The 23,851-nt window shown below is 41.2% G+C and overlaps 1 protein-coding gene across 1 annotated transcript; it reads left to right on the forward strand.

Moving 5' to 3' along the window:
- Positions 1-7,018: 7,018 nt before the first annotated feature.
- Positions 7,019-15,668, forward strand: F3 (coagulation factor III, tissue factor). The gene is made up of 6 exons (XM_009563506.2): positions 7,019-7,343; positions 8,259-8,373; positions 10,416-10,600; positions 10,959-11,140; positions 11,265-11,424; positions 12,599-15,668. The coding sequence occupies exons 1-6, from the start codon at positions 7,034-7,036 to the stop codon at positions 12,736-12,738; spliced, it is 1,092 nt and encodes a 363-aa protein (XP_009561801.2). The 5' UTR covers positions 7,019-7,033; the 3' UTR covers positions 12,739-15,668.
- Positions 15,669-23,851: the final 8,183 nt, after the last annotated feature.

Here is a 23,851-nt window from a genome sequence, read left to right on the forward strand (position 1 = left end):
GAAGGCTATCAATGCTGAGTCTTGTCGTAAGCTTTAGTAACATACAAACTGCAGCGTGCAATGCAGCTATTGTTCTTCAGGAAGGAGAAAAGTGCAGTACTGTGATGGAATAGAAAGATGACTGAAAGGCCACAGCAATCTACCATCTGAAGCTGGAGAAGCAAAGCCATATCTACCTAGTGTCATGATTGGTGCACAGAGTGTAATTCAAACTATGTGACAGTGAAAAAGTCTTCTTTGTACTCCAGTGCTAAACAGGAACTTTTGATATATTTTAATTTTTGATATATTTTAAAATGTCAAACCTATGTTTGATAAGCTCATGGACTTTCCTTGGGTGTGACACACAAATAAGCAGATGTGGGAAGTAGAGAAATCATTTCAGAGTAAAATTCCCTGGGCCGTAAAGCCAATAAGCTACAGTGGTGTAGCAGGCTAATTCTGTCCCATTAGCAAACGCAGAATCATTCACCTACAGCTTAACTGATCCATTTTCCAATTATCTGATCCATTTCTAACCGATCCATTTCCCAAGTCGCCAGTAAGGCAGTATTAACAAAGTACTGTAATGTCGAAGAACAGAAATGCAGGATATTAAAGAATCTCGCAACTTCATTTTGCCTGTTAGCTTTACTGCAGGAATGTTTTTTGTTCTATCAAATTACTCCAAAAGAGAAAGCTGTATAACAAGAGAATTAAACATTATAATAGCCAAGTCAAACAGAGTATGGTTTACCTTTTCCTCTCTCACAGTTCCTAAGAATGGGTTTAATGACAGCCTAGGGACTACATTTGTTCAAACTGAAGCTTTGGTTATTTTACCCATGTAATTGCCTAACCTTCAAGGCATGCTCGCACCAAACATTTTTACACAACACTGAATTTGACAACCACTGCCTTAAGTGAGAAGCTATATATGCCACATCTAATATAAAAAAGTCAGGGTTTTTTTAACAACTGGTGAAGAAGGGAAATACTTTTTACTAACAGTTATAAATGCCTAGTAAAATTAATTTATTTCAGTTCATTATAAAGTCTGGATTCAGTATGAAAAAAGACGCTACCATTAACGTACCCACCTTCTTTAAACAGGCTTTATTGTCACTTAATACACTGCCTTTTTTTTCAACCAGTTCCTCAAAAACTCAGTACTGGGTTAAGCAAATAAGATCTGGTAGTTGCACTTGTGTCTAGCATCACGTGTGAAAAATAAATCTTAAGAGAGAGATACATAGGAACTGCAAAATCAGTTGATGTAATTAAGATATCCTGGGGTAAATTAATTACTCTAAAAGCTACTTCACAATTGTGGTGAAGCACTGGGGATACAGGGAAGACAGACGGTATTACAATGTTAAACAATAGATTCAACCTCAAAACAGTCCAGTTTGGCTAGCCAGAAGCATCTAGGCAGAGAAGAACAGCATAAAATTTAGTATCTCTGTCTCTGTAGTTACTGTTGTGCTTCAATGACATCTATTACTACTTAGAATTACTTGTCCTATAGCAGGAGAGCATTGCTAGTATACAAACGCAGCTGTGTACAGCACTACAGCAATACCTTACCACTCCTGATAACAGTCCTGTGGTATTGCTACTGTCACTCGCTTTCTGAAGTCTTTTATGTGTTGAACTAAGCAAAGAGTAGTTTACATTTACGTTTACACAGCCCTGTTTACCCCGAGGCATCCCTGCAGATTACAGAAATTAAACATACACAAACCAATAAATCAAATTCCTTTTTAAGAAATAATGCTGCAAAACAATATTTTGAAAATTATAATAAACACATGACATGTCATTCTGTGAGTAAGAAATAGGAAAGCAGCCAGTAATTTGGAGTTAACACCAAAGCAATATTGACAGGAATTTCCAGTCTGAGGAAAGCTCAAAGGCTCCCTCCTCGGGACACCTGTCCTGCCTCCCAAGAAGGCATCATATCCATCATAGATCCCAGAGCCAATCCAGACCCAAAAAATCCCACAAGATTTGTTCTTTTCCTGGTGTCTGTTTTTATAGTATCCATATGGTAAGTGAAAGGATGTGTGTATGATTAAGGTTGTAACAGAATTCATTTTGAAAACAGAAGATCAGAAAACCATACAAAGATTTGCTTGAGGACTTCTAAGATCAACAAGAAAATCATATTGTACTGTAAGGAATATCTTTTGCTGATTTCAATTTTTCTATCAATTTGATTTATTCATTATTTCTTTCAGCAAGTAAAAAGGGAGTTTCATTAGCCTCAGACCTGGATTTAAATTCTAAACTACTTCTAAACCAGTGCAACTTTGTTTTCAGTTAAGCTACATGTGATTTTATAAAATCACAGCATAGTTTTAGAATGATAGGATAATTTATAATAGTTTAGGTAAAAAAAGTTTTAGGTAAAATCAGAGATGCCCAAGGGACTGGAACTTTAATTGGTGTGGAGAGCACATGAATAAACTTTCAGGCAATAAAGTTGTTTTTTCACTCTATTATGCACTGTTTACCACAGAGTTCAGTGAAATTACACTAATTCAGTTTCTGTGCATCAAAAATGGGACTTGGTAACCAATTTTACACCATTATACAAATACTGTTATATGAAATTTATAGCCATTTTCTATATAAGCTCTGTTTGTAGTCTCTTTACTTTCTGACTTGATGTTCATTGATGTGATCATCACCTACAATTCACATTACAATTAGAGAAGGTGCAGCTGTTTGGCAGGCATGAAAATAAGCCAGCAATAATCAGAGTGCACTGCAGAATTGCTCAATGACTGGAGAAACATTTGTTTGTGTATTTAATGAATTTTCACACTAGTTCTCACATCCACCCTCCATACCTTGGTGCAGAACATTAGTACAAACAAGTTACTCAGCTTTTAAAGATGTATGAAGTATTATTAACTACACCCTGAATTTAATTTTCAGTATTTTTCCTTTATCTTCGCTAGAGAATTTTCAGAGATAGAAATTCTTCTTTGCTTAAAAAAAAAAGAAAGAAAGAAAGCATAATCCTATGATTACAAAGCCAAAAATTATCATAAAATCAAACCCTGTACGTTCCTGACTTCACCATAGATTTCAGCATATCCATAGAAGAGGTGGGTGAATAGAGTTTCCTCACTATGTATAAAATTGGTGCAACACAGCCCACAGGATGTATGTAACAGAAATGAATTTATTATTTTAAGGCATTTACAAGCACAGGCAGAAAGCATTGATGTAAACTTGCTCTCATTTCAAGACTTTTGAAGGGTCTTTTCCTTAGAATTTTATTGGAATGCAAAAAGACTGAAAGAACAAAGAGCTATTCCAGATACAGGCAGCGTCGGTTATTGAATTTCACAGCCTATTTACTTGCACTACATATAGATACACAAAACCATTTCACTAATTTAATATATTAATTAGTGCTAAACCACAATGTTTAAAAGGCTGTGGTATTTGTGAGTCTGTGTATCCGTTTGTAATACAGTATTCAATCAGCAGCTCTGTAAGATCAACGCTAAAACATTTATAGAAGCAGGTACCAAGTCAGAGATTGACTTCTGTTCTTTCTAACTGAATAAAATTAAGTGTATACGTAAACTAATTATCCAGTCATATAGGTCACTGAGACAAATTAAACAAAGATCTGAAAAGTCAAGTGAAGGAGAAATATCAGGAGCAATTTCGTTTTGGAAAAAGCTCCCCAGAGATTTCAAATCTTACTTGCACAAGTAAATTTTACACTAGTGGGTACGACAATACTGGTGTCTCTTATATCGGCATCAAATGATCAATGTTTTATAGCACAACAAAATTTCAAAGCTTTCTTAAGTATTACAAAATTTTCCTTAGAATCTTGCGAAACTATTAGCATAATAAAACCAATCTGTTACTGATGTAACCTGAGGCATTCCACTTCAATGTCAACAATTATATAGGATAGTACAGAAAATACAATGTTGAAATTGCTATGGTAAGCAAGAAATGATTTTGTAGCTCTCTCAAAGCTAACCAGGGTAGAGATCTGGCAGTCATACCATAAATATAAGTATCTCTTTCCAAAACCCTAAAGTTTTACAGATTTAGTTTCACTTTTCTCCTCACCTTCCCCTCAATCAATGTGTGGATTGGTTCCACAGCATATGTTTCAAGGAATGAAAATCTGCAGAATCTAATCATAATCTGGCAAACCTTCCTAATGGTGAAAAACCTTGATTCCGCTAGTTTCACCAGAGTCACAGAAATCACACTGCAATAGAGCTCATCTCCTAATGTAAGGCACGTAGCCAGCCTTACGCTCTTGCATGTCTCTCACACAGCCTAAAATATTCACAGTAAGATATTGGTCTCAATAGAAATGTCCCATTTATTTCAATATTTAAACAGATGAATTGATCTTGCTCTAGATGCTTACACTAGGAAAATACGGGTTTCACCTTAGGAAGTAATTTTTTCTCTGTGGACTGTAAAACGAGCAGAGGATGACTGAATCAGTTAGAGACATGTACAGAATCTATGCTTATATTTTGACATTCCATCGTGGAAGACAAATTCTACATTTCTAGATAAATTGCCAGAGCTCTAACTCAGCACAATGCTTGCCTGCACGTAGCAACGTATATTGGAAAAAAAAGGGGGGAAATTTTCCATCTTAAATGAGCTGTTGAAATACCACTGAAGTGCGCAGGAAATGTGACCAGAAAGTCATAGCTAAGTCACTAGCTCCTGAGCAAACTTCCAGCTCAGCAGCATCAGCACATGTCAGGCAGTGCGAGGTTCCTCTCCTCTACCACACTGGTTGGTGCCTGGAGTCAGGCAGTGCTGAGAAATTCTCATTCTTCAGTCAAATCTGCACCAAGACTTGGTGAAAGAGGAGAAAGAACAGCAGAGACGGCAGCAGTTCCCCATCTCAGTGCTTTTCCTTTGTCCATCACACCCTTCCTCTGCAAACCTGATCTACCTACACTGTTCCCTTGGCATGCTGTCTTCCCCCCAGTTTTCAAATTTTCCATTCAACTTCTTTCCCTCAGAATGACTAACTTAGTAAAATTACCCTATTTCCTACCACACAACACCCTCCTGCCCCAGCCTCTGCTGGATTGCTTGATCCACCACTCTGGTAAACCTGGTGAGACCTCCTTCCCTCATGCCACAGAACGGGGCAGGACATCTAAAAGCCTTAGTGAACACTGGAGTATCTTGCTGGCAAATGGAATAAGGTAACACCACTCAAGCTGCTTAGACTGGATGGGGTCTGCAGAGTTCCCCGTCTGTCTTAAGTATGACAGAAGAGGTGGGAGCAAGAAGGATGGATAGGCAGGAGAAGGGAATACCGAGACCATCTCCATAAGAACCAGAAACCACCACTGACCCACTTTCTATCTTCTGTGACTAAATTACAAGAAAATTAATTGGAATTAGAGCCCAAAGGTCATTTAAGGTTTTATATAAACACCTCTTTTCTTTAAACAAGTGGGTATTGTTTTTTCTCAGTAATGTTCCCTGGAAAACAACTGTGATCTTATAAGGCCACAGTCTTGAAAATCTCATCATATGAGATCTGTACTCTACACAAAGTTAAAAGCATGCAAGCTTTTAGGCTGACGTAACACTGACATACAGCTGCATAAAGACGGTGCTAAAATTGATCAAAAACAAGGCAGGAAAATTAGGAGGTGCATGGCTGGATTTTAATGAATTTTAATTTAAAAATCAAGGGTTTAGGTGCACCTCGAAACACACTATATGAATTCTGACGCAGGCTGTGGTTGAAGTGGATATTGTAGTTTGGTACACATGCATATTTTTTGCCTCGTGAGACAGAATTGATTGTTTGTGTCTAAGTATACATCAGCCATGAAAATTAAAGGCTATGTAACTTTCTCATTAGTCTTCTCCTACTGCCTATATTTTCCAGGTACAAAACATTGTACAAAATAAAAATAAGACTCAGCTTAACACTGCAAAATGCATCTATCCTCCCTAATTACCTACTTGGTTATGTAGCCCGTTTCCCATCTTCCCCACAGAATCACAAGCTAAGTGCACACTCAGCTCCCTCTGGAGCTTCAATATCAGGTGAAAACATTGCATGCAACCCCTCTGCTCCAAAAGCCTGCTTTAAGTCCTTAGAAAGGCAGCACCGTGAGAAAGAGCATCAAATACACCAGAGGGGCCAGGGAGACTGTCACAAAGGCTGCAGGCTGTGATGCAGAAAACCTTCCATCAGAGTCTCTGTTACCTGTGAAAATGGCAAGACTTTCCAATGTAAGCTTGTAGGCTTGTAGGCTTGTAGGTCCGGTGGAGGCTACAAAGATGATCAGAGGGCTGGAGCACCTTCCATACAGGCTGAGAGTTGGGGCTCTTCAGCCTGGAGAAGAGAAGTTTCAGAGGAAACCTTAGAGCAGGTTCCAGTACCTGAAGGGGCTACAAGAAAGCTGGAAAGGGACTGTTCACAAAGGGCTGTAGTGATAGGATGAGGGCAAACGGGTATAAACTGGAGAGGGGCAGATTTAGATTAGACATAAGGAGGAATTTCTTCACCCTGAGGGTGTTGAGGCACTGGTACAGGTTGCCCAGACAAGCTGTGGCTGCCCTATCCCTGGAGGTGTTCCAGGACAGGTTGGATGGGCCTTGGGCAGCCTGATCTGGTGGGAGGTGTTCCTGCCCATGGCAGGGGGTTGGGACTGGATGATCTTTAAGGTCCCTTCCAACCCCAACTATGCTATGATTCTATGTTTGTGACTACACGCAACTGAGAGAACAAAGGCTGTGAGTTAGCTGAGCAGCTGTCAAATGTTTTAAGTGGCAAGGCAAACTCTTACATATTTAGCCCCTCAGACTTTCCAGGACGTAAGTCAATTACCCCAACACCCCTTCCCGGGGTCCGCCGCCCTCCAGCGCCGGCACTTCCGAGCCGGGGTTACGCTCGCTCCCCTCCCCATGCTGCCAAAGGTTTGCTCTGGTCAAAGCTGGTTGTCAAACTCTGCCCAGTTTCACCAGTATTCCATCCCGCGGCCAACAGAGGGGGAGTGACGAGCGGTACCGGCGTATGGGGACACCGAGAAGCGGGCTGCGGGCACGACCAGGTGTGAGCCCGCGCCCGGGGACACGCCAGCCCCGCCCTCGCTGCCCTTCTCCTTACAGCGACGCCGGAGTCCTCGAAGATCCCCCTCCTCCGCTCGCCCAGCCCGGCGGCCCCCGGCGCCTCCCCGCCGCGCTGCCCGCAGTCCCCGCCTCTCCGCCCGCCTATGTAAGCCCGGGCTGCCGCCCGTCCGCAGCTCCGCGCCCCGCCACGAGGATGCAGCGCGCCGCGGGACCGGCTGTGCTGCTCGGAGCCCTGCTCTGCCGTCTGGCCGCCGGTGGGTGACTGGGGAGGGGACGGACCTCCGGCAGGCACGGACGGGGAGCGGCGAGCGGGAACCGCGGGGGCGCGGCGGGCTCTGGCTCCGCTTCGGAACCCGGTCCCTCGGGGGTCACCGGAGCCCCCGGGTTCCCCCTCCGAGGGGTCACCGGAGCCCCTGGTTCCCCTCAGGGGGGGTCACCGGAGCCCTGGTTCCCTTCGTGGGTCGCCCTCTGGCTCCCTCCAGAGGTCGCCGGAGCCCCCCGCGTTCCCCCTTCGAGGGGTCGCGGAGCCTCGGGTTCCCCTCGGGGGGGTCGCGGAGCCCCCGGTGTGCGGGGTCGGGCTCGGGGCTCGGCAGTTGCGCGCGCCGCAAAGGCTGTGCGGCGTTCTCCGTTCTGGCTTCCACCCAGGCTTTGAAGCGCTGAGGCTGCTGCGCCCTCGCGAAGGACACGAGTCCCTCGGGGTGTCCCCTCGCCCCTGAGAGCCCACAGGGCAGCCGCGGCCTGGCTTGAGCTTCCCAACATAAATAAATGGGGAAACCAAGAGCCGAATGCATTCTGCAGCAGATAGAGCCTGGGATGATTTCGAACCACACTTATTTGGTGGTTGGATGCTCTCATGAGTATCCTTAAGCTTTTGTAGCTTCTTTAGAGGTCTTGGATAAGAAAAGAGGCGTTAGGCAGAACTCCAAATAAGTTACCTCAGCAACCTGGGAGTTATAAGGGGGAAAATAATCTTCTTGTTTCTCACTTATGCCAGGATGTGTTCTTGCAAGGCTAGCGGGAGCCCAGAGGCCAGGACCTTATCTTTACCCCCTAAAAAAGAACTGTTTTAAGTAGCAGTTAACAGCAAATGCTTTATTTAACTAAACGGTGACTGCAGAGAGGCAGGAATTACATATAATGACTGATGGCACTCTTTTCTGTTTTTCCAGGCAATCCAGAACTACCTACAGCAGTTAACATAACTTGGTCTTCAATCAATTTTAAAACTATACTACAATGGCAACCGAAACCATCAGGTTACTTCTATACAGTAGAAATACACGGGTAAGTGAAGAACGCCAAGGTGTACCCATTAATGGCAATTGAAGAAGATGCAAATTGAGTGTGTTTGAATATTTCTGAGACTGAGTGTAGTGGGAAAAGAGCCCAAACATTAGTATTTAGGAAAACTGCCAGTCCAGCTGGTAATACTTCTTTGTTTCCAACTATAATATCTGATTTAGGCTCTTGGTTTTGACTGCTTCAGAAACGGTTGAGCTTCAGATCAGTGTGTCAGCTGGGATGCGGTGCAGGCCAGCTGCACTGGAGATCTAGGCCAAGGTGCTTTGAAGTTGATGCTCAATCTGACATACCGTGTATTAGAAAGAACTTTGCCTTGTTATGTCTTTCAAAGTGTCTAAATTGAGTCTTCCATCTTTAGACTTGGGAGGTGTCTGATAAATACAAGTCTGCATTTTATTCTAATCAGTGAATCACAGTGAATGAATAATTTGTCCTGCTGGGTAGCACTATAAATTACCTTTGTTTGTCTACTTCTGTCAAGATTTCCTCTGTCAACATGTTTTGTGTAAGCTATGAAATATTTTGGACATTGTAAGTAACAAACTTTTATGTGAAGTGTCTTCACACCTTTCGATACTGCAGAATTACTTGTGTGGACTGTTCTTAGCTCCTATATTAATTCGTAGACCATTATTAAACATGCCCCAAAGGTAAGCTGCATCATCAGCTCTCCTGCATATTAATGGAAAAAAGTTACTGTAGTCTCTTCTGTCTGTAAAAGTGGCATAAAAACGAGAGCTCTTTTATGACTAATGGATGAAATGCTGGCATAATGGCCTAATGCACCCTTTTATTTTTTAAGGGCGGGGTTAACTTAGTGTACCTAAAAGCGCACAGTAGCAGAGTAAGTTTTATGACACTTACAAATCTGGAGTTTCTTTCCAGCCATTTGTGCTTGCAAAAACTTGAAATCACTTTGCCCAAGATTCAGTATAGAATCAGGTGTAGTTCTGATATGGAGACACATTAGGCATGTTGCTTTTATGGATGAAATGTGCTTAAAACTTTGCTTTCTCATCTATGTGCATTTACAGAATATGCCTTTTTGATCACAAAGATCAAATCTCCCCTTTTCCTTTTCAAGGCATCTGTAGGACACTATCACTAGCTACTCTGTGACACTGTAAGAAATCTGGTGAAGTGGGAAGGGAGCTCAGACAACTCCTGAATAAAACTAATAATAGATTTCCAAACAGTCAGAACTCTTGCTCTTTCAGCTGAGGTCACACATTTTTTCGTTTCCTTAGTTCACGAGCAAAAATGGGGAAAAAATTGAGGCGGATTTTTTTCTAACTTTTTTTTTTCATTTCTTCTTATTAGGAAGTGAAATGGGGAATAAATTTTTTCCTGGTTTCGTTATTGTTTCTCAATTAAATAGAACTGCTTTCTAGTGTTTAAAAATCAAGAGAGGTACATGGGTCATGTCTTTTGTCAGTATTTTTTAATTGTAATTCTGACATGAAAATTGCTGCTACTGTCCGGTTCTTAGTGACATTTTCACCTGTATAGGTGCAAAACCAAGTGACATGTGAGGAGACATTGCTGTCACATTAAACAATTCATATTGCTGTCAACAGAGCTTCCTTGGACAACTGATGCTTCTTAAGGCAATAGTTTTCATATGCATCAGGGATAACACTTCCAAAGTGATTTATGGATCTTATGTGTTTGGGGTTTTTTTAAATAAAACTGCAGAAAAAGCCAAAATTGGAACTATTTATGGTTTCTGTTTGGTTCATATAAAAGACTGAATTTTTAGTTCATATATGTATCCAATAACGTTTCTTTAATTCATATGGATTAGTTTTTATTTGTTTGATTCCACTTTGAATTGTGAAATATAGCTGTAGAGCATAGTGGGTATTCAAGGTGGCTTCTTCTCCTTTTCATCCTAGCAGGCCTGCAAGACGGTTCCACTGGATGAGGGAAATCTGTATAGTTTGAGGGGAAAAATGTTTTTTAACGTATCTAAGTATGTAAAAGTCTGGTTGGAAGGTGTTGAAGTTTCTCTCCTGTTTTTTCAGACAGACATCTGACACTAAAAAAAAATGCATACTGACATCAGAAACGGAGTGTGATGTCACTGATGTGCTCAGGAATGTAAAAGAAACCTACACAGCACACATACTGTCTGTACTGGCCTCGGGGATGGATAACTTTGAAGAACCCCCTTTTGCAGTCTCTGAAAAATTTACACCTTACAATCAGAGTAAGTAGGATTGCCAATTAAATCTTATCACGAAAGGAAGTTTATGGTTACTTCTGTTGCCTTAAACAAGGTTTAGGTTGGGCCTAAAGGTTTTCCTATAGCACTAAGCTTTCCCTATTGTAGGGGAGCATGTAACTTTTTAGTTGTTGTTTGTTTTTCACTGCAGTGAGCAGATGATTTTATTAACATTGTGTGCTAGATAAGGATATTTGTTAATAATCCAGGATTTCACTGTATTACTTTGGCTGTGTAAACTTGCAATAGATTTGGGAAGAGAAGGGAGTAGAGGGAAGAAGCAAAAAGAGCATGTTGTGTAGAAAAGATTGACATTTTTTTCATTCCAAAAATGCTTGTTTAGCTGTTCTAGGAAAACCGGAGATACAGAATTACACACAAAAAGGTTCCAAACTGAGTGTTGTGTTCCAAGATCCACTTACACCATATACATTTCCTAATGGAAGCTTTCAAAGTATTCGAGACATTTTCCAAGATGACCTGGAATACAAACTCTATTACTGGAAAGATCAAAGTTCTGGAAAGGTAAAATCTATCTCTACCTTTTACATATTCTGGGAGTGTATTATATCCGCACAATTTCTATGCGACCTTAAGAACTAACACTTTTCCAGAGAATACTTTCTTGAAATATGTTTATCCTTTACAGAAAGATGCAACAACAAAAAGCCATACATTTGAAATGAGCGTTGACAGCACAAAGAACTATTGCTTCTACGTACAGGGAACCATTCCTTCCCGCAGAGAAAACCGTAATGGTCAAGAAAGCGTGGTGCTTTGTACCAGTTTAGGAAGAAATATCTTAGATGGTAGGTATCTGGTGAAGTTTGTTATACAGTCTTTAGCATTCTAAGAAAAAGACACTTAAATTCCAAGCATATTTTTATACCTCTTCAAATTGTGATGCCTCTTACAGAATAAGTTATTTACTCCACTGAATGTGGAAAGTAATGGGAAGAATTCACATTAAGTGGGAGCCCACTGTGTTTAGGTCATTGGAGTTGATTTTAGGGTTTTGCTAAACTGTTTTGATCAATTTTAGATTGTCTGAGTTGATGATCGGTCACTGAGGTTTCAGATCTCATCACTAGCCTTCAGCTTTTTTTTTGTTTTCTGGTTGTTTTCCTCAGATACTTCCAGTAACAGGTCCCATAGTAAGTGCTTGAAGGCTTAGCTTTAAAACACAGGAGTGCTGGAAACCTGTGTATCACTGACCTGTATTTCAAACTGAACATGTAGTTATTATCTCAAAAACAGATGACGAGACTAAGGCTTTCTTTACTGTTACATTACAAGGCCAGAGGCTGGCAGATTTAATTCTTTACTGGTAATTAATTTAGTGTGTGATGAGTGAATCAGCCAGTCTAATTCCAGATAAACAATCTGGATAACACTTTCTTCTAATGAAGTCAACAATGTTTATAAAATAATACTACATTTCTGTACTGTCTTGCTTCTCCACCAGATAAGAGTATTTACACTCTAAGTAGAAAAGCTCTTCTAAAATTGGCAGATTAACTCCTTCAAATTAACTTTAGATATTATCTAGATATATATTTTTGTTTAATACTATAGCTGGATTCTAGTAAACTACAACTTGAATAGAAATATCTTCAGTTAGTGTTTTCTAGCTTCAAACCTCAAATTTTGACTTGGATTTAGTTTCACAGAAACAGTGCAGGGGTAAGGGGTATGGTTTGATGACTTCTTGTGGTGATAGTGTAGCATTTTAGTGCATTAACTAAACTAGATTAAAACCTAGTGTGAAGCAGGTAAAATAAAGCTTTACCTCAGTTTAACAAATTCATGCTAAAATTAATTCAGTTCACACCAAGGTGATCACTCCATTTCTGTGATACTGTAGAACACAGAAAGCTTTTTTTTAGTTCAGTGGAGTGGGCTCTAAGAGTTTGTAGCACTGGGATGTTATGGTTTCCAGTAACCGAATCTTGGATGTTTTTTTTTTTTTTTCCTCCCCTACAGAATATGGAGCAGAAGTCTTTATCATCATAGCCGTGATAGCAGTTGCGGTCATCACTCTTGCCATTGTCCTAGCAGTGTTCCTGTGTAAACGCAAGAAGGCAAAAGCTGCCAGAGAAAAGGAACCACTTAATGGTGTCTAAAGAAAAATTATTGTGGACATTAGTGGCAGCTGTGAAGAGAGACTGAAAAAACAAACCCAAAACCCAACAAAAACCAAGTGGGTAATTGGATAGAGCCTTTTAGCCTCTCTGATACAGGAATTTTAAAGCTCAAACTTTATATGGATTCAAAAATCTTCTAGACAGTCGCAGATGAAAAATCCAGGTATCAGGAGGGCCCCATGTCCCTGGTGGCCAGAGGCTGGAGAGGGTTCTGGCAATCTGTTACAATAGCCTAACCCTGCTTATACTCTTCCTAAGCACCTTCTACTGTCCAGTCTGGAACACAATTCTGAGCTGGGTGGACCTTTGACTTTACCAGGTACAGCCATTCTGAAAGTATGGCGTTACTGAGCCAGAAGATTTATGGTACTTGTGAGGGGGAAAAAAACACTACTTTTGAAAAATGTGTGTCCTTTACCTAAAAAAAAGGAATGTCCTTCTGTTTCTATGAAACAAAACCTGTACGTATCTGACTTTTAACATTAACTGGTGAAATGATCTGTTAGTTCAGGTGTGATAAAGATACTGCTATTATTCCTGCACTTCTTGGATAAAATTAAGTTGATCTAATTATCTTTAGATATAGACAAAGGTAAACAAACTGGAACTACTGTACTGGTGACTTCTAAGGAACACTTGAAGTTGGTAGCTGCTATCCATTTGGAAAGCATATCCGGATTACACTACAGCTAGCTTTATACAGGGTAATCTGATGGTTCCAAGGAAGTGTTAAGACAAATACTAGGCAGTTTCTGAGTCACTAACTCACTTAATGCAAGCACTGAGTAGGTAGCAGTATTTACTGCATTTTGAACATAATTTTTAATTAAACAGTTGATGAATGAGTAGTTTGTGCTATAGATTCAAATCATCTTGGTGATGGGATTTGGAGGCCTGTTGCTTTGACTATTTTAATATTTATTTTATATGTGAGAATAATTTTTATATTGGTGATATCTGTATTTATAACGATAATTTATACATTTCTAGGGAAATAAAAGGTGTTTGGGGAAATAAGACTTTCTTTTCCTTGTTTTAAATAAAGTGGAGCATTCATTCCAAAAGTAAACTAAAAATACATTTAGGAAAGTTATCTTGTGACAGCAGTCACAGAAGCTGGTTAGCCAGAAGTCTAACCAGGAAAAACAGATTATCAGGACACCTACCTGTAAGGATAACAATATGAGAAGCCATATTTCACAAACTGCTGAAAGGTTTTGAGGAGTAGAGTTGCTTTTCAGCTGTCTGCCTGTGTGAACAATTATTCAGTGTTTGGATTGACAGCTTCTCATTCTAATGCCAAGAATGCCAGACATCTCTTTGGTTGTATCATGACACAAGAATTCTTGCAGTGGTGCCTGTATTGCTTGTGGTGCTAATGTTCATTCAAGATAATATGGGACCTGGCCCAGAGATGAGAACTGCTGCAACTAGTGTTGGGATTTACTGCTGCTGCTAAGGGGTAGTGATAGGTAAATGCACAGGGGAAAAAAAAATAAAGTCACGAGACTGGAAAAACTCTACATCTTGTAGTTGGCATTAATTGGCTGCGTATCTCAAAGTTTTATACAGTTCCTAAAAAGATTCCTTCTCATAAACGCTATAGGTATAACCTAATATAAAACTAACATCCCACTATATCACTGTCTACAGAATTATGTTTTTCATCCCTAGTGTGTTATAGATATCTTCTTTGTATGGATTAACAGTCCTGTGAATGTGCAAGTATGATTTATGAGGGTTGTCTTTGTTCTTTAATTCTCTTTTTTCCAGAGGGAAGAAAACAAACCCTAACACCACCCCCCAAAAAAAAAAACCAAACCTGTTTTCTTAATATTGTGCAATAAAGGCTTAATGCATTTTCTGCTGTTGCATAAGCCTGTGTGGAGGAGGAATCTGACACTAGCAGTCAAAACTATGAGAACTTGTGGGTGTAAATTTAAAAACATTCCAAAGCTGTCATCTTTACTTCCTTCTCCGGGCTCTTACACTTCCTCAGCTTCATTCAGTGCCAAGCACAGAAAAGGGAAGAGCTTATAGGAAAAAGAAAGCATGCAGGTTACAGCACAGTGGTTTTAAAACTAGGCAAGGCAATGGTGTTATAAATCATGCTTCAATACTTAAGAAATTTTTGGTTTGTTCTGAATATTAAGGTTGTTTTTGCTAAAAGAAAGAACACCCATAGAAATGCAAACAAGTGCCTTAAATGGCACAAGGGTGACCCCCTACAGCACAAGTTCTGGAAACCTGAAGTGCTTCTGTTCCCCAGCTGCAGTGTGTTGTCATCCAACAATGCTGAGTAACCGGAGTCACGGGGCTCATAGATCCTATTTCAAAGAGGGCTTTTGCTGTTTGTGGAGACAGTTGAGAAAGGGGCTTTTTATGGTAAACTTCCGGAAGTATTATTCCCGGGCCAGTGTACTGAGCCCACGCAAAATATTTTATGCAGAGATCTAACTTTCTCATTGTATCGGAGTGGGCGAAAGGAGTTGTTGTAGTGTCACTAGGGATGACAACTAGAGCCTATCTACCGCACACATGTGGCCAGTGCAGCACTGCACCAATTTAAGAAGGAGGCATCTACCTGATGTGAGAAAAGGAAGCCTTTTCCTACATGCCTAAGTTCCCTGGCCTATCTTCTAAGCAGGTTTCAGTAATAAAGCGTGTTCCCATTGATGCTTCCAATTTCACTGTTCCACTTCGTTCATCATGTGTTGCAGAAAAAGGTATCCAGCTATTTCAGCTGGAGAAGAACATTTGCACAGTTCCCTGATACAGTACCTGTGTTCTCTCCTTATACAAATGAATGTGTAATATTGCAGAGTGTAGGACACTTCAATTTTATACCACTGCTTAAAACACGTTATTCTTCTTCATGTGAGTGAATAAAGGTTGATATTGTTATACTACTTTTCTGCCAGCCCTAACAGTGTTACATACAATAAAATGATTGCCTTTACTTAAAATGAACAACTCCATCCTGTAAAAAGTACAGGACTCCATGAATATATATATGATAGGGCAGTAAACAGCTTAGGTAATCTACGTCTAGCAGACTCAGCTTTCCACTGTGAGAAGGCTGCCTCTCAGAGGCATGTAGTGATAAAGATGTGATTATAAGCTTAACTTGGATCACTAGTTATGTGGCAACTCAGGACAAAGACCTTCTGCATTAAGTAATTGAGAATAAACAGCTGTGATAGATTGCCTTATTCATTCCATTTTGTAATGCTGGTCATTTGGCAGGTTAGCAGTGATTGCTACACAATTTCAGAACCTGTAATACACAGGAACGAGTGGACTTTTGACTGCAAAAAATGCAGGAGTCAATTGAGTACTCTTCTAATTATGCAGTATTTATCCACATGCAAATAACTACCCTTTCTCTAGTCTGCGTTTGTCACTGAGGGAGAGAGAAGTCCTGGTATTTGTGATTGAGGAAGACAGGAAAACCAAAAAAGAACAACCTGCTAGACAGGACAGAAGCGGAAACTGGCCAGCTAAAAGTCTTTTCACAACCATTAGGTGTGGTGTTACACACCACGACATAAACTCTCTCACACAGCATACCTATTCTCTTAACAAAAAGAAATGGTCACAGAAAGCTGCCCTTCCCTTATTTGCTGGTGTGTGCCCTCCAGTGCTCTACAGCAGGACACTTACAAGAGCCAGGGCATGATGACCAGGACAGACACACTGTGAATCTCCTGTTCTTTCCACCTTACGATGAGAAATCTTCCCATTAGTGAGATCCTTTTGTGGCTTCCGGCACAGGATCTCGTTCAGCCCACAGAGCCTGGTTCAGTATCCCCCAAATCCTCTAATTCCTCAGCCGCTAACTGTAGCTGAATTAGGCAAGTTCATAGAAAGATTTGCTTCGAGTGATTCCTTCTAGTAAAACTTGTCAGTACCTGTGAATAAAGACACAACCATGTTGGCTGCCTTCAGGACTTTTATAGCCAGGTCCAATTGCAGGGATTGTGCCTGTTTCTCATATCAAAATTTGTGTCCTATTAGTGACATAGTGTGCCCAGGTAGCCAAGTAGGCCCACAGCATCCTGGCTTGTATCAGAAATGATGTGGCCAGCAAGAGTGGGGATGTGATTGCGCCCTTGTACTCAGCACTGGTGAGGCCACAGCTCAAATCTAGTGTTCAGTTTTGGGCCCCTCAAGGACATTGAGATGCCGGAGTGTGTCCAGAGGAGGGCAACGAAACTGGTGAAGGGGCTGGAGGACAAGTCTTGTGAGGGGCAGATGAGGGAACTGGGGTGGTTTAGCCTGGAGGACGACGAGCGGAGACCTTATCACTCTCTACAACTACTGGAAAGGAGGTTGTAGCAAGGTGGGCGCTGGCCTCTTCTCCCAAGTAACAAGTGACAGGATGAGAGGAAACAGATTCAGGTTGTGCCATGGAAGGTTTAAATTGGGTATTAGGAAAAATTTCCTTACGGAAAATGTGGTGAAACATTGGAACAGGCTGCCCAGGGAAGTGATGGAGCCTCCTTCCCTGGAGGTGTTTAAAAAATGTGTAGGCATGGCACTTTGGGACATGGTTCAGTAGTCATGGTGGTGCTGGGCTGACAGTTGTACTCAATGATGTTAGAGGTCTTTTCCAGCCTTAATGATTCTACGATTCTTATACTTCAGTCATTTGCTCCTGTAAGAAGCTCACAACGTTTCTGCTGCTTACACCTCCAGGCTTCATTGTTGATGTTTCCACTCCTCCATCCTTCACTCATTTCCATTCCCTGTTTTTCCCCAGAGATTAAACCATTGTCTCATTTCTGCAACCAGCAGGTTGGGATCTCATTTAAGTATAAATATAGCACCTGAATAAATATATATCCCTCAATCAACAATCAAGAATATATTAATAGCATGACAGTATTTCTTTTTACTCTCTACAGCTTCCTTTGGTCACTGTAATTGGATTGATAACTTCCAGAACAGTTTCTAGCACTGCTCTGAGTGCCTTTCTCAGACACATAATTACTTTTAAATATTAACATTTTTTATGGGTTGTTTAACTAGCAATGATGTTATTAATCAGAACTCAAACATTCACAGTTCAAGATCTGAGTTATCCTCACTGATGAATTTTCTTCTTTTTTAATTTCAAATTTGCTACCTTATTACTTCAAGAACTATTTAAATAGCAAATTATTCAGACATTGTTACATTCACAAAACTATTTCATCAGAAGAGCAGTTTAATTAAAAACCTTCCTCTGAATAGAGAAATATTTTCCCCATGAGATCACACAATTTTTTAATTACTTCTTCAGTAATCACATAACTCAATTAAAAAGCTAGTGTAATGAAACAGCTAGGATGACAAACGAGATTTTAAAACCTCCTCCAATAAAAAGGACTCATTATTCCAGGGAAAGGGGTGCTCTTTTGGATTTCTTTTCTTTTTTTCTTTTTTTTTTTTTTTTTTTTATAAACAGTGCATCCTTGATTAACACAAGTTTTCCCTCTGCTGCCTTTGTACTTTACCATCCCTTCTCAGCAGATTCACAGGTCTCCAGAGATGACAATTTTGCATCTTTGCATTTTGTTCAGAAGACGCCCATTTATTTCCACAAAGCATCAAGGGTGCAACCATACCATTGTACGCTTCTGCTGCAGCAGTGGAACCATGAGCACCACAGATGCTTTTCTTTGCTCTTCTCACTGCTGGATCAGAGCAAAAGCACTGCAGATGCAAAATTATACTCTGTGAGCCATCTTGACCACATTCATTCTGCAACTGGATACGCCATGTATTGTTTCATGTGTACAAACCCAGGAGTTAGAGGGGCAGAATGAGGCTCCCATGATCCAAGAGGAGGTGGTTAGAGACTTGCTTGCCCAGCTAGACACCGACAAGTCTATGGGGCCAGATGGGATCCACCCAAGAATATTAAAGGAGCTGGCGGATGTCCTTTCCAAACCCCTTTCCATCATCTTCCAGCGGTCCTGGCTGACTGGGGAAGTTCCACTGGACTGGAGGCTGGCTAATGTGCCCATCTACAAGAAGAGTTGCAGGGAGGATCCAGGGAACTACAGGCCTGTCAGTCTCACCTCAGTGCCGGGGAAAGTCATGGAACAGGTGATCTTGAGTGCTATCATGAAGAACATGCAAGAGAACCAGGTGATCAGGCCCAGTCAACACGGTTTCTGGAAAGGCAGGTCTTGCCAAACTAACCTGATCGCCTTCTATGACAAAGTGACTCAACTACTGGATGAGGGAAAGGCTGTGGATGTAGTCTTCTTGGACTTCAGTAAAGCCTTTGACACAGTTTCTCACAGCATTCTGCTGCAGAAACTGTCAGCCTCTGGCCTGGACAGGCGCACACTCTCCTGGATTGAAAACTGGTTGGATGGCCGGGCCCAGAGAGTGGTGGTCAATGGAGTTAACTCCAGCTGGAGGCCAGTGACAAGTAGGGTTCCTCAGGGCTCAGTACTGGGTCCAGCTCTGTTTGATGTTTTTATCAATGACCTGGATGAAGGCATTGAGTGCACCCTCAGCAAGTTTGCAGATGACACTAAGCTGGGAGGAAGTATGGATCTGCTGGAGGGTAGGGAGGCTCTGCAAAGGGATCTGAACAGGCTGGACTGCTGGGCCGAGACCAATGGCATGAGGTTTAACAAGGCCAAATGCCAGGTCTTGCACTTGGAGCACAACAACCCTATGCAGTACTACAGACTAGGAGAAGTCTGGCTGGAAAGCTGCCCGGAGGAGCAGCTGGGGTGTTGGTTGACAGCGACTGAACATGAGCCAGCGGTGGGCCCAGGTGGCCAAGAAGGCCAATGGCATCTTGGCTTGTATGCCTGACCAGCAGGGCCAGGGAGGTTATTCTCATCCTGTACTCGACACTGGTGAGACCGCACCTTGAGTACTGTGTTCAGTTCTGGGTTCCTCATCACAAGAAGGACGTTGAGGCTCTGAAGTGTGTCCAGAGAAGAGCAACGAAGCTGGTGAGGGGCTGGAGAACAAGTCTTATGAGGAGTGGCTGAGAGAGCTGGGGTTGTTTAGCCTGGAGAAGAGGAGGCTGAGGGGAGACCTTATTGCTCTCTACAATTACCTGAAAGGAGGTTGTGGAGAGGAGGGAGCTGGGCTCTTCTCCCAAGTGACAGGGGACAGGACAAGAGGGAATGGCCTCAAGATCTGCCAGGGGAGGTTCAGACTGGACATCAGGAAAAAATTTTTCACAGAAAGGGTCATTGGGCACTGGAACAGGCTGCCGAGGGAGATGGTTGAGTCACCTTCCTTGGAGGTGTTTAAGGGATGGGTGGACAAGGTGCTGAGAGGCATGGTTTAGGGAGTCTTAAGAATGGTTGGACTCGATGACCCAGTGGGTCCCTTCCAAACCAGTGATTCCATGATTCTATGATTCTACGATTCTATGTGACTAGAAAAGGTGACCCCAAGTGGTTAAAAAAAGCATAATCAGTATCTTAACAGACCAAGTTTTCCTAAATGACTAGTACACCAACACTCAGTCTGAATCCAAATTTCACCAAAATTGGAGGAACAGGGCATGTGAAATTTGTTAGATCTTGTCTTTCCTAATAATGAAGAGCCACAGATAGTTTGAGTGGCTCAAAGAGATCTGATGGGAAGGGTGGGAGCGGCTCTTCATCCCTGAACACCCTCCCTGTCCTCCATTTAGTCCATGCTTCCCTTTGCCAGGTTCTCCAGGGATCTTGGGTTCTAACACACCTTGTCTTGTCCAGTTTTCAAACACTGCTGGAAACAAGGTCCCAGTTAACAATCTGGCTGGTAGCAACAAGTACTTACTTACACGATGGTGCTAAAGCTCTCAAAAAAATACTCCCTCTCCTCACAAAGTCACTTAGTGTCAGAAAATTCCCGGGTAGCTCAGATTTAGGAGATTTTCACATTGAATGTTAAGCTTCTTACCAGACTTTCTTTTCTTGGTATGCTTCAAACAGAAAACAGACTCTTCTTGTTGTCCTTTTAACTCTTAGAGGAATGGACAGAGAACATCAGAGAAGGGACAGAAGTCTTCTAGGAGCACTGGAAAACAAGCTACTGCTGCACGTGGCATACATTGAGCTGTAACAGTCCTTCAAGTTAAGTACAAACTATGTTTGGAACTGTGATAACACGCTATCTGTCCAGCAGGCATGGCTAGGAATAGCTGGGATGCAGCTGTATTTGTAACAGGGGCTACTTTGGGCATTATGTTCTGTTTGAGTTCTGCTGATCTTGTCTTGAAAAAGCAACCCCAAAAAAGTCTTCTCAGAGAATACTCTTCCACTCTAGAGGCACAAGCACAAGAAATTGAAACAGACTCCAGGTAAGGGGCTGCTCTTCTCTACTGAGTTTCTCAGGCAGGTCACTACACTATGTATCAACCTTTGGGACAAAACCCCACAGGAACTACTAATGTTTATCAGACCCGCGGATTGAAGCACTTTCTATCCCACTGGTGCAATGCACCCCAGTGCCTCAGAGGAATTTTACAGACATAGAATGCTAAGCACAAAGGTTTCTATGAGTATTGCAGCGCTAACCCCATGCAGCCTTTTCAAAATTATTTACTTAGGATTATTATAAATACAACTATTCTAATAAAAAACATCTACTCTAATTTTATTATTATCTCATTAGTATTTGTGGGCTAAGAAAGACAAGAATGTCCATATATAGATTTGACTTTGGCCCTTAATTCCCTACTAAGCTCTAAACAAATTTGGTAATGGCTCCTGGCTCTTTAAAGTCCTGTTGCAATATGTAAGATTGCAACAGAAAATTAAGAATAGACCCCAGCACACGTGCATTTTTTTAAACCATTATTTTCCCAAACACATCCACTTATCAGCCCTTCTACAGATAGTAAACCACAAAGATAACAAAGTCAATCTGACACATTAGCAGCTTTTGACACAGCTGGTTTTAGCTCTGTTGCTTTTGTGCCCATGCCAAAATACCACAATAAAGTAAATAAATATAGGCTAGTTTATTTTGGGGAGCATCTTCACACTACTTACCCGGTCATGATTCACAAGTAAAGTGATTACATGCTTTTTACTAGCTGTTTGCATTCAAAGTAAATGAAGGGCATATGTGGTTACATGGAAGAATGTCTCTTCAACTGCTTGTTGTCTTTTCCACAGCAGTATTGCCCAAACCTCCTACAATCAAGCTTAAAAAATTAGCTGTGATTTCTGCCAAAGTGTATAAGAGGGTTTCTTTAATGCAGAAAACTTGCTCAGTCATGTAGGTGGAGTTCCCTGTTTCTACCCACGTAAACCAACATGGGCAGTCTTAGTTTTGTCCAGACACATTGACTTCACTTTTCCAAGTCTGTTCTATTTTGGTGCAGCATCATATGTAGATGGCCACTCATTTCCCAGTACAAGGGATGGGTGGAGAATAAGCGTGTTGGTTTGTAGGCAAGCAGAGCAGGGAACGGGGCTGGGCACTGCAGCACAACAGCTCCTTTTGCCAGTACAAGCAACTGCCAACTGTACAAGCAACTAATTGAATTGCTATAGTTCAGACCTGTCAAAGCTGACTAAGAGTGAGGTTTCTAACCAGTGTGAGAGAGTGTGATTGTCAAGCCTTGTTTGTGAAAGGCACATTCCATATAAGTGGAGTGTCCAAGTTCGTCTTCTTTCCAATTTAAATGCCATCTGAATGATTGTTTTTGCACTGTTGCATTCTTCACAGGATTACTGGCAAAATGTCTTCATGCTCCCAAATCAACCCCCATGGTATTTCACCAGAGGTTTAGGCATATTATTTCTACTTAAGCCCTGAATCTGTCATGTTTTTCAAATTATTCCCTTAAGAGAGTCTGTGAAATTTCAGGCTGCTTGTCATCTGGCTCTGCTTCTGCATACAGAGAACAAAAATGATGCAGCAGTTCAAAGACGGCTAAGCAACGCTGAATATAACATTCTTCTAAGGTTCTAATGTAAAAGATGAATTGTTTCCAGTGTAACCTAGCTTATGGCGATATTTGTATCAAAATGAAACCAATTTCATCTTATGTTTGAATGCACACAATGGGGCGAGTTTCATCAGAACATATAAACAAATATATTATAGGAACCTGTAATGTGCGCAGCCATTCTAAATTTCCAGGTGGAGTTTAAGGCGCCATTAATAAAAATCTGACAGCATCCAGAGTGCTAGCAAGAGTCTGGAACCACAATATGTGAAAGGAAAATCAACCAATCAACTTCCTCCCAAAAGAGCTGCACATCATTGATTCATAATAACAAGAAACCTCATTACATGCCCGTGAAAGGCAGAAACCAACTGGTATTTATACCTAATGAAGATGCAAATACATTGCACATAGAAATAAGTGTGTTCAAAAGCAGCTTTACCAGCAGAAATTTGAACTTGCACACTGTTGATTTTCCTCCTGACAGATAAAAGTTGCAGTCAAATTTTCCTGTAAAACCAAGGTAACTTTCCCCCTTTACTATTTTTTAGAGTTGGATTTCAGGTCATCATTCTCACGGATGTTTCTATGGACATCTCATGTATGTATGACAATTATACAGCAACTTTAATAATGGATTTTTAAGTCCCGTATCGGTGATAGGACATCTTAATGGTTTTTTTCACATTTCTAGACTACTTCAGAATACTAAAGATTAGGTGATGCACTGGTATCTGTTGAGTCTGCAGAGAGCTGACTCCTATGGAAGAACCATTAAATTAGTTCTTTCCAGTCCCAATCCATACGATATTTCTTCTTCATTTAACAAATATGAAAAATGAATTCCCTATTCTGCAGAAGCGTAAAAAGTCATTAAAGTTGTCAACACTAGATGCAACTTAATTTAAAAACCTGTCAAGTAAGTGTCATGATAGCACTCCAAGCTGCTTTGTTTCTCACCAGTCATCTTCTCTGGGATACAGTTCTGGATGTATTGCTACTTCATTAGCTCAGATTTTTTTTTTTTTTACAGTGCAAGTCACTTTCAAATGGTGCTAAAGTAATCTTAATTAATTGGGCTGTCCAGCCAGGTGTGTCTACTCCACTCCACTGGTGCCACATCTGGACAACACCTCTGCAAGATGAGTAATGACTAGGAGGCAGCTTACGCTGACAACTTTTCCC

This window comes from Cuculus canorus, chromosome 8 (genome assembly GCF_017976375.1).
Source record: "Cuculus canorus isolate bCucCan1 chromosome 8, bCucCan1.pri, whole genome shotgun sequence".
NCBI lineage: Eukaryota > Metazoa > Chordata > Aves > Cuculiformes > Cuculidae > Cuculus > Cuculus canorus.